The sequence below is a fragment of the Vigna umbellata genome, chromosome 4, assembly GCF_029865625.1.
Source record: "Vigna umbellata cultivar VRB3 chromosome 4, Vumbellata_1.0, whole genome shotgun sequence".
NCBI classification, from domain to species: Eukaryota; Viridiplantae; Streptophyta; class Magnoliopsida; order Fabales; family Fabaceae; genus Vigna; species Vigna umbellata.
In genome coordinates this window covers 61,903,635-61,915,368 of record NC_142168.1, presented here as the reverse complement: position 1 = coordinate 61,915,368, position 11,734 = coordinate 61,903,635, and the positions used below count along the sequence as shown (strand labels likewise).

General features: G+C 34.6%; 1 protein-coding gene across 1 annotated transcript; it reads left to right on the top strand.

Moving 5' to 3' along the window:
- Positions 1-5,021: 5,021 nt before the first annotated feature.
- On the top strand, positions 5,022-8,298 carry LOC148200817 (ribosome biogenesis protein BRX1 homolog 1-like). The gene is made up of 8 exons (XM_088111791.1): positions 5,022-5,248; positions 5,435-5,576; positions 5,843-5,921; positions 6,123-6,247; positions 6,715-6,816; positions 7,645-7,712; positions 7,796-7,895; positions 7,983-8,298. Exons 1-8 carry the CDS (start codon positions 5,037-5,039, stop codon positions 8,112-8,114), a joined length of 960 nt encoding a protein of 319 aa, XP_087967917.1. The 5' UTR covers positions 5,022-5,036; the 3' UTR covers positions 8,115-8,298.
- The last annotated feature ends 3,436 nt before the right edge of the window (positions 8,299-11,734 follow it).

Below are 11,734 nucleotides of genomic sequence, written 5' to 3'. Positions count from 1 at the left end.
ACTATTCTTTGCCAGCTTAGAATTCCATCATGATCCAGATTTAATAGCATGAACATTCCCCTTAGTAGTAACACACTGCTTCTCATCGAGAACCTTCAACAAATTCTAACTCCTTTTACCATTTAGTTAAATTGATCATTTATATTCTTGTACTTAATTAGCAGATACCAAGAACAATTTAACGTTTTTAAATGTCAAACCTTTGCAAGTGTACAATGGTGTCTGAGTGGTCAAGTCCCAAAATCGAACACTGGTATCACCAGAACCACTTGCCAGTTGTCGTCCATCGGGACTGAAGGCAACACTAAGTACAGCTTCGGCATGACCTAAAAATATAAACAACCGCAAAAATATGAATTCTAGAAAATTCAAAGAATAACACAAACTTGTGCTACAATAATCATCAACATCCAAACCACGCTGTTGTCTCTGACAGTTTAGCAAGCACAATACAACATTGTGCCACTACGAATGGGAAAATACACAATATGTCTCACATACCAGAAATAGTTGCAGAACAACGATTCACAGGACGAATCCGGAAAATAGCTTGAGGTTGATAAACTATAGGCAAAGCCTTGTCCATCGAGACTGGAATAGTGTTAAAGTAACATTGCAAAGGAAAAGAAAAACATCATTACAAGTGCGTAATTCTTTGTATCAATTCTTTAGAAAGATGAGGATTTTTTTTTCTCAAAATGTGTTAAAAGCAAGTAAATAATTGAATTTACAACGAATTAAGAAGGAAAAAGAAATAATTTATTGTAAACAAACATGACTAACCTTTGTTTTTCTGCAAGTATGTTTCAAGTGGTTCAATGAGCTCCTCATCTGATATATAGAAAGCATACGACAACTTCTCTTCCTAAAATGAAAGCATAGATAATCGCTCAATGTTATAAATAATAAACAAAATGTAAAATAGAATTTGAGAAGAATAAAGGGACTTGCTTACATTGTTTTGAAGCTTATTAACAATCTGATTGAGGTGTTGAGGGCCAGCATTCTGAGGTAGGTACATGGGAGAGCCCAAGGGAGTTCCATTTGGGTCGGTCAAAAGACACATCACGTTGTTGATTATCTCCCTCTTCTCCACCATAGTCTCTGTCTCTACCTCCATTTTTCAATCAGGGATTTTCCTTCTCTTATGCTGAGATTCTCTTATGGATGATGCTTCTTACTCTTCCACTTGGGTGTCGCTTCTATAGTGAACAAAAATTAGACTCTCTATATTAGAATTTAAACTCGAATTGAGAGCCTCGTGAACGCATTAAACAACACCTTTTGGGCTTTTCTTCATGCACAAAAAAAAATTCTTACCCAGCCACCGTGAACGATGCTCTGCCACAAATCCTTCTCTCCGGTGCTACAGATGCGTCGGAACGTTCTCAAACAAGACACGCACACGAATGGGGATAAAAATGCATGGTGATAGGTGTTTCTTCGTGCATCCCATCGAATTTCTACCTACACCTCATCACAGGCTTCCGAAAATTTTGATCTGGAACAGGGGTGTGCTAACTGTCTTTCGAAAAAGAAATTTCAGAATTGATCTACCGTTTTGGCTCTGTTCAAGCGACCAACAATACAATCAGCAGAAAGACAGTGGACAAGAACGACAAAATAGCACACATCCAAAGCCAAAAAGTAATAATACATCATAAATTAAACTACCAAACAAGGCTACAAAAGAATGCTGAAGAAAACCAGTGAAGAAAACCAACCTGGATGAAGAAAAAAACAAACCAAACAAATGAGTGAGAAAAGGAAAAAGAAAGGAAAGGAATAAGAAACGAGATGAAGTGAAACGAAAAGGGAGAAGAGAGGAATCCGTGTGAGAGATGAGTGGGGGCGCGCGGAGCCAAATAATGACGAAAAATTAGGGTTTTCAAATTAATTAAAAAAATCCTAAATGATAAAAGTAAAAAACGTTTTAACCTAAGGGCAAGCGGAGGAAACATGGTGTAGTGGTGGATGCAGCAACACCCTAAAAGTCGTATATTTGGGCTTTCCGTAAGGCCCATCGGGAATAAAGGCCCAATTTAAGCGTAGTCCCTTTGCTAAGTAAGAAAACCTTTTGCCCCCATTGTTGCAACTCATTCGTTTATTCATTTGACGCAACCACCAGGCGAAATCCCATTCCAGTTTTTCTATCATCTCTTCCCACCCCAGGTGCGTTTATTCTCTGGCGGGCACCTTGCTAAAGGGTCGTTGGCAATTTTTTGTTTTGTTTTGTTTTTGTGATTGTCGTTCTTGGTTTTTGCAGATTTTGAAGAAGAAAATGGTGAAAGAGAAAGCGCAGTGAGAGTGGTCAAGTTGTTGCACATCCTAAACAGGAAGATGCTGCTCCAGAGAGACCGGTGAGGACCCTTTTGGGTTGGAAGGATAAGAGTCAAGTCACTGATGAAGTAGAAGACAATAACGTTGCTTCACCAATATTTAGGAACAAAGAGAAGGTTTTGGTCACTTGCTCTAGGCGTATCAGTTACAGGTACAACCTAATACACACCCCATAACTTTTAGTTACAGTTTTTGTTGCTTTTTCGAGTTTGGATTACTCTAATTTTGTGTCTTGATTTGCAAAGTTTAAGGACAGAGAAACCTTGGATAGTGAGTTAGGTTTTGTATATTGTTATGGTATTCATGGGTGGAGTGATTGTTTTCCATTATTCTTTCCCACCCTCCCACTATTCTTTGCCAGCTTAGAATTCCATCATGATCCAGATTTAATAGCATGAACATTCCCCTTAGTAGTAACACACTTGCTTCTCATCGAGAACCTTCAACTAATTCTAACTTCCTTTTACCATTTAGTTAAATTGATAATTTATATTCCTGTACTTAATTAGCAAATACCAAGAACAACTTAACATTTTTAAATGTCTAACTTAACATTTTAAATGTCTTTCGAAAAAGAAATTTCAGAATTGATCTACCTGTTTTGGCTCTGTTCAAGCGACCAACAATACAATCAGCAGAAAGACAGTGGACAAGAACGACAAAATAGCACACATCCAAAGCCAAAAAGTAATAATACACCATAAATTAAACTACCAAACAAGGCTACAAAAGAATGCTGAAGAAAACCAGTGAAGAAAACCAACCTGGATGAAGAAAAAAACAAACCAAACAAATGAGTGAGAAAAGGAAAAAGAAAGGAAAGGAAGAAGAAACGAGATGAAGTGAAACGAAAAGGGAGAAGAGAGGAATCCGTAGTGAGAGATGGGTGGGGGCGCGCGGAGAAAATAATGAGGGAAAATAGGGTTTTCAAATTAATTAAAAAAATCCTAAATGATAAAAGTAAAAAAGTTTTAACCTAAGGGCAAGCGGAGGAAACATGGTGTAGTGGTGGATGCAGAATCACCCTAAAAGTCGTATATTTGGGCTTTCCGTAAGGCCCATCGGGAATAAAGGCCCAATTTAAGCGTAGTCCCTTTGCTAAGTAGAAAAACCTTTTGCCCCCATTGCTGCAACTCATTCGTTTATTCATTTGTCGCCACCACCGGCGAAATCCCATTCCAGTTTTTCTATCATCTCTTCCCACCCCAGGTGCGTTTATTCTCTGGCGGGCACCTTGCTAAAGGGTCGTTGGCAATTTTTTGTTTTGTTTTGTTTTTGTGATTGTCGTTCTTGGTTTTTGCAGATTTTGAAGAAGAAATGTGAAGAAGAGAAGCGCAGTGAGAGTGGTCAAGTTGTTGCACATCCTAAACAGGAAGATGCTGCTCCAGAGAGACCGGTGAGGACCCTTTTGGGTTGGAAGGATAAGAGTCAAGTCACTGATGAAGTAGAAGACAATAACGTTGCTTCACCAATATTTAGGAACAAAGAGAAGGTTTTGGTCACTTGCTCTAGGCGTATCAGTTACAGGTACAACCTAATACACACCCCATAACTTTTAGTTACAGTTTTTGTTGCTTTTTCGAGTTTGGATTACTCTAATTTTGTGTCTTGATTTGCAAAGTTTAAGGACAGAGAAACCTTGGATAGTGAGTTAGGTTTTGTTTATTGTTATGGTATTCATGGGTGGAGTGATTGTTTTCCATTATTCTTTCCCACCCTCCCACTATTCTTTGCCAGCTTAGAATTCCATCATGATCCAGATTTAATAGCATGAACATTCCCCTTAGTAGTAACACACTGCTTCTCATCGAGAACCTTCAACTAATTCTAACTCCTTTTACCATTTAGTTAAATTGATCATTTATATTCCTGTACTTAATTAGCAAATACCAAGAACAACTTAACATTTTTAAATGTCTAACTTAACATTTTAAATGTCTTTCGAAAAAGAAATTTCAGAATTGATCTACCTGTTTTGGCTCTGTTCAAGCAACCAACAATACAATCAGCAGAAAGACAGTGGACAAGAACGACAAAATAGCACACATCCAAAGCCAAAAAGTAATAATACACCATAAATTAAACTACCAAACAAGGCTACAAAAGAATGCTGAAGAAAACCAGTGAAGAAAACCAACCTGGATGAAGAAAAAAACAAACCAAACAAATGAGTGAGAAAAGGAAAAAGAAAGGAAAGGAAGAAGAAACGAGATGAAGTGAAACGAAAAGGGAGAAGAGAGGAATCCGTATGAGAGATGGGTGGGGGCGCGCGGAGAAAATAATGAGGGAAAATAGGGTTTTCAAATTAATTAAAAAATCCTAAATGATAAAAGTAAAAAAAGTTTTAACCTAAGGGCAAGCGGAGGAAACATGGTGTAGTGGTGGATGCAGCAGAATCACCCTAAAAGTCGTATATTTGGGCTTTCCGTAAGGCCCATCGGGAATAAAGGCCCAATTTAAGCGTAGTCCCTTTGCTAAGTAGAAAAACCTTTTGCCCCCATTGCTGCAACTCATTCGTTTATTCATTTGTCGCCACCACCGGCGAAATCCCATTCCAGTTTTTTCTATCATCTCTTCCCACCCCAGGTGCGTTTATTCTCTGGCGGGCACCTTGCTAAAGGGTCGTTTGGCAATTTTTTGTTTTGTTTTGTTTTTGTGATTGTCGTTCTTGGTTTTTGCAGATTTTGAAGAAGAAAATGGTGAAGAAGAGAAAGCGCAGTGAGAGTGGTAGAGTTGTTGCACATCCTAAACAGGAAGATGCTGCTCCAGAGAGACCGGTGAGGACCCTTTTGGGTTGGAAGGATACGAGTCAAGTCACTGATGAAGTAGAAGACAATAATGTTGCTTCACCAATATTTAGGAACAAAGAGAAGGTTTTGGTCACTTGCTCTAGGCGTATCAGTTACAGGTACAACCTAATACACACCCCATAACTTTTAGTTACAGTTTTTGTTGCTTTTTCGAGTTTGGATTACGCTAATTTTGTGTCTTGATTTGCAAAGTTTAAGGACAGAGAAACCTTGGATAGTGAGTTAGGTTTTGTATATTGTTATGGTATTCATGGGTGGAGTGATTGTTTTCCATTAATTTGTAGGTACCGACATTTGATGTTGAACTTGGTGTCACTTTTGCCGCATTGCAAGAAGGATAACAAGGTTGAATCAAAAGAAACTAAAGGCGCCACCCTTAATGAGCTTGTTGAGCTCAAAAGTTGTTCTTCGTGTTTATTTTTTGAGGTATTTTATTTATATGCCACAAGGTTTTTTCAGTGCCGTGTTACTTCAATTTAGGATTGATATGTTGTGCTGTTCTCTAGACTAGTATTTGCAATTTTTTTTTGCGCTATTTGGAAAACCTGAAGCATGCTAATGGGTAGGGGAATTCTTTGTTGGTCACAACTGTTGATGCTATTTCAATGAGATGTTGTAGTCGTGAGTTTGAGTCTGGTCAACTTGTTATATTCTATTAGTGTCTTCTCTCATTTTTTATGTATTAATTTCAGTGCAGGAAAGCAAAAGATCTTTATCTCTGGATGGCCAAATGCCCCAGTGGCCCATCTGTAAAGTTTTTAGTCAGTGCAAGTATATTCCGATTCAATCATTGTAATGTTAATATAACACTAGTTTGCTTGCTCTGATTATTTAGAGTTCTGATGTCTGTATACTCTAGGCATCACTGGTCATTCTTCCCAGTGAACTATGTCTTTTGTGTTTCTCTCTCTATCTCGACCATTTTTTTATATACACTTTTAGTGATTTTCCTTTTTCCTCCTGTTTTTTCAGTTCATACAATGGAGGAGTTGAAGCTAATGGGAAATCACCTAAAAGGTTCTCGTCCACTTTTGACGTTTTCTGCAAATTTTGAAAAAGATGCACATTGGAAACTGTTAAAGGAGATGTTGTTACAGGTGTGTTGTTGGTTTCTTTCGTTGTAAGTTTTTTCGTTTTTGTCCATCTAGTTCCATCCGAGGAAAGATGGATTTCTGTAAACTTATGTTGATAACTCTCATATGTGCACTTTCATATATAAGGTAAAGGTTAGCTTGATGATTTCATCTTATTTTTATGATTCGTGATGTTGTACACCATGAATTTCCGGCCAAATTAAGAACTGCTTCATGTGCTTTCTACCAATTTAATTGGAATCTTACATTTTTGTCGTCATATATCTTCCTACGATTTTTTTCTCAATTTATTATGTCTGATCAATGAAAATTCAATTGATGTTATTGTTATGCCCATCTATTTTACATAGTTTATGTCATATATCTGTTTAATGTATATTTTCTGTGTGCAGTTCTCTCTATTTCTGATACTGTTGTTTGTTTACTGTATTTGATAATTTCTAATATACTATTTCTTTCCTTTTGTTTAGATATTTGAAGTACCAAAGGACCATAGAAAGGCTAAGCCCTTCCATGATCATGTTTTTGTTTTCTCAATAGCTGATGACCATATATGGTTCCGGAATTACCAGGTTTGTGTCTGTATTCCGGAATTACCATAGACTATTTTTGCATTAAGACAAAGGTTAAAAAATCCTGGAGATTATTGTTAGGAGCATCTTTTCTGCCTATTTCTATACAAATTAAGTGTATGCATTGTTATTATAAACATGTTTATTGCTCTTTTTAGCCACATGTTAATGATTGAAGTGAAGTTTGGGTCGAGCATTTTTAACCTTTACTCCTTTACTTTCTTATAAACATTACTCAATTATCAACTTATCTATACATTTCAATTTGAAGTTTTAGTTTTTGACAAGACTTAGATAATATATAAAGAATGGTTAACCACAGGAATTTTGAAGATGGAGGATATTTGACCATTATAATGAGTTTAAATTTTATCTACTACCGATGTAAAACATTTTATTTGTAAATACATTAATATGTTCCGTTATGGTATTGTTTTGTAAGCTCAAAGGTTAAACTATGATGCATGTAATGTTTTATTTTATTGATCATCTTTATTCATTTAATTATGGTCAGTCTTACCAGATCAGTGAAGATCGAATCAAGTGGGGATTTTGGTTTGACCTGTGCATGCCTGCGATAGATGTTATACTCCGTTTTTGTTGGACAATATACAGTTAGATTGAGTCATTTGTGTTATACTCATGACATGGTCATTAGAGGACAATTGTTACTATTAGTTGTTCGCAATACTCCTATTTAATTCGAACATTATATGGTCTCATTTTCTCCAACTATATAATATTGATTTTTCCATGAGACAATATTGTAGTATTTTCTACCTGTTGCTAATGCCTATTGAGGAATGTTACATCTTTATTCCCTTGCAGATTTCTACTCATCATAATGAATCAGACAAATTACCAAGGGGAGGCCTTGATAAAATGACATTGATTGAGGTCTGAAAACTAGGTTCTTCATGTATCTTTTGATCTTTCAATTTCTAACATTCATTTAACCTATGAGCAAACTATTTGTTTGGGTCGGTCCACGGTTCTGCTTGAATCCAATTAAAATATTTGGTGGCAGTTTTGGAGGCCCGACATTATATGAGAATCCATTTTATGTATCTCCAAATCAGGTACCAATCAATATATTTTTAATGTATGCTTTGAATTTCTCTAGCTTTCTACTAATAATTATATCTGTCATTGGTTGGTTGTGAGAGGTTCGGGCTTTGGAGAAAAAGAAGAAGTCTGGAAAGTTTGCTAAGAAGGTCAAAGCAAAGACAAGGAGGAAAATGCATGAGATGTCTAATCCTCTGGAGCCTGATGAGTTTGCAGATATGTGGAAAGATTGAACATTTGGTTGTCAGCAACAGCTTTTGATGTGAATTGCTTTATATCTTCAGTTGGAGATATAGGCTGTACTTCTTTTTCTTCAATGTTATTTTCTGTTATGGTTGCAGAGGCTGGTTGTTCTCTTATCAAACATTGATTTGGTGGAAATTAAATTTTGGCAGAGAAGGTTCCAGTTGAGTTTGAGATTAGGTTTGAACGATATGTTTATTGTGAGCTTCCACCTGTAGCGATGGAAGTTCTATCTGAGCTTTCATCTCCTGTGGAGAACAACCTTTCCTTTGTATCTCACCCACCCAAAGTAATCAGATTTTGGCCTATGACATTTTTACCATGTTTGTGTTTTCAATATGGTTTGTTTTGGGTGGCTCTTCGACAAAACAAAGAGATTGAAAGTATTTTAGTTGATTTGTCCTTTTTTAAAATTAACAATTTTTGGCTTCTTTATTGGTCGTTAATTTCAGGCGTACTTTTGTTTCTGGTTTTCTTAACAAAAGAGAAGGGTTTCCAAGGCCCGAATTGCGCCATGGGCTCCCAAGTTGTGATTTTCTTTCTACACAGTAGGAATATCTCCCTGCACCCTCAAAAGTACCAAATGATCAAATTGCCTTTAAACAAACTCTTGAACTTGGTGGTACCACAAAATTATATCTTCTGAATGTTTCACAATTTAATTTATCATTTCGGAATGAATTTTTTGGAAGAGGCTATAAATTATTCCAGAAATGTTTTGGCATAAAAACACTTTTCTTTCGGTCTTATGCAATATTTTGAAAAATTAATCCGAAAAATAACAATCTAAACCTATGAAAGTGTACAAAGTCATGTTAAGTACTTGAATTATAGGACACTTTTAACTTTTTGATTGATCAAATTTAAGAGCCATAAGCCGATATTCTAGAAAAAACTATAAATTGATGATCTTTGGCTTGAAAAATATTACGAATGGAACAAAAGGATATATATACTTCCTCTTAAAATAGAAAGGATTTTTCTTGATTTTAAAATATATAATTTTGAAGGAAAACCGTGAGAAATAATAATAACTAATAAATCACCGGCAACTCATTATCCTATCTACCTAGTGTGATACCACGACATAGTTTTCATTATCAAATACTCATGAAAGCATGTCACGTCTCAAACATAAAATAGTGTCCCATGTCGGTGTAGAACATTGGTACAGATATTACCAAGAATAGTGGCAGTATATGCAGATAATATATGTATAATTTGCCGTATTTTTCTTCCTCAAAAGGAAAACTTTGTCAACACACTCTTTTAATTGATAAATTTTGAAACAAAAACAAATAATCATAGAAACTAGTATGTTAAGATAACCTTTCAAAAAAAATATTGGAATTGCGTTATACTACGGATCATGTATGAGATGAAAGCAAGTTTAGCACGCAACTAAAATACTTCATGTCACACTTTTCACCAAATTTTTTAATTGTTTTCACACTTTTAGTTACAAGTAGTATGAGAATATAGATAAAAGGTAATTCAGCATTCAAGTAAGTAACACGACCCTTCGGATAATCAACTAAAATCTTAAATTTATAATAAATATAATTATTTATCTTTTTATTTAAATTTTATAATAAATTTCGAGATAAATTTATAATTAACTAACAGAAACTTAATTATGATTCTATATACTTCACCTTTAAATTTGATTATCAGAAATATTTAAGTAATTGGTGAGTGTTCAATTGATCAGTTTTTTGATTGATTAATTGTTGAAACATCATAGTTAAGTTACGTTTTCACTAACTACAATATTTCGTTTAAGTATATGAATAAACACCGTCTAGATGATGATATAATATCATTTATAATATAATTTTAATACGATTTAAATCACATTATTTTTTAATCTCAACTTTAACCAGTCCTTTTAATATGATTTAGATTCACATTATTTATTCGTGAATCTCAACTTTAACCATGACATTTTTGTCCTTTAGCTAGGTGAATAGATATGATATTCCTCAATCATGACTTAAAATTATCTGATATGATCATTGATTTTCTTAATGGGAATCACTTTTCTAGAAGTGTAGTCTTTGGTTAGCACTTAAAGTCACGGCCACAAAATAAATGTTGGCCTCATGTAACTCCAAAAGAAACAGAACATATTCCAATGTTAACTCTTAAACCAAAAATCCAATCACCATTTCTTCTTTACATTTCTGGTTCCAATTGGCCTGAGACATGAACTGAGACATGTTATATTTAAATATATGTTTATGTGGAGTTGGAATATGTGAGTGCTGGGTGGCCCTCCAACAATTTTCTTAACCTCATCAGTTCATAAGTCTTAAAGACAATGACCCTTCCATCAACCACTCCCACTCACTTATTTTATTCCAATTTACCCCACAAAAAGATTTTCCTTTTCCACCTTAATCCACCAACTAAGTGACCATTCTATTTTCCACATAACCCCATTAGTCACACACCAAATCCATTATGTCAGTCCACAGATTTCTCCTGTTAGAGTACAATGGATCACATAATTAAACCTCTTAACTAGCTTATTCCATTACAAAAAAACACTAACCCCATTATGTGTTTCTCCACTGTTTTCCAATGCCAGACCATAATTATTATTATCATTATTTCTATCAATTGCTGCACTGTTGTCGTTCAACCAAAAGATCTTCATGTTTCCTCTTTCACAGTGTAAACGATTCTATGAATTTATATTGCTGAAAAAAATAAATATTTAAACCAGCTTAATTTATTTAACGAGACTCACATTTTCACAAGGTCTTTCAGGTACGGAATTGAGGTCCCTTACTCAAAGTATTCCAAACTGTCCTTAAGATAAGTTGCTTGTCAAAGATATTTCGATCCTCAAGTCAATAATATGACCGACCAATTAATACAATAAGTGATGCATATAATGTGCATGATGATTTTAAAGTCATATATGAAACTTTTATTTATAATAGTTGTAATGAGTCTTTATCTTTTATTGTCCAATAACGACCTAATCATACATTAATTTGTATTACACTGTTAGGTCTTACTGACACGAGCTAAAGAAACTTTATTTATAATAATTATTTTTTTAAAATAAATGTTATATTGCACTTCCTCTTATTTTTAACAAACTATAATACTGTCTTTTTTTCTTGTATAATTGGGTGTAATAAGAAGTGTGACTAATAATTGTATTGTCGTGTCTCTTAAACTTTTAGGGGTCCTATTTAGAGACTTTAAAAGCACAACAGTTTCAGGTTTCTTGTTCCTTCTTTTCTGTTGGTTGCTTCATTGATACAACATCAATAATCCATTTGGAAGTTACAAAACAACCAACCGAATAATAAATAAGTCACACATTATCCGAATTAGGTTCCTCAAAGGATACTTATCAAGAATACAATAAGTGTGTCGTGATTTAGTTTATTTCCAAAATAAATCAGACTTTCATATTTTTTAAGTCATCTTTAAAAAGGTTGTTTTCAAGTTTAATTTGGAACAAAGAGACAAATTTAGGACATCTTTTAGATTTCCCTTTAAATTTCTACATATGTCTAATAAGATTAGTTTCTTTTCTATAAAGTTAATTTCGAGTTGAAAGACTTAAACAAACTTTAAAATGTGATTTTTA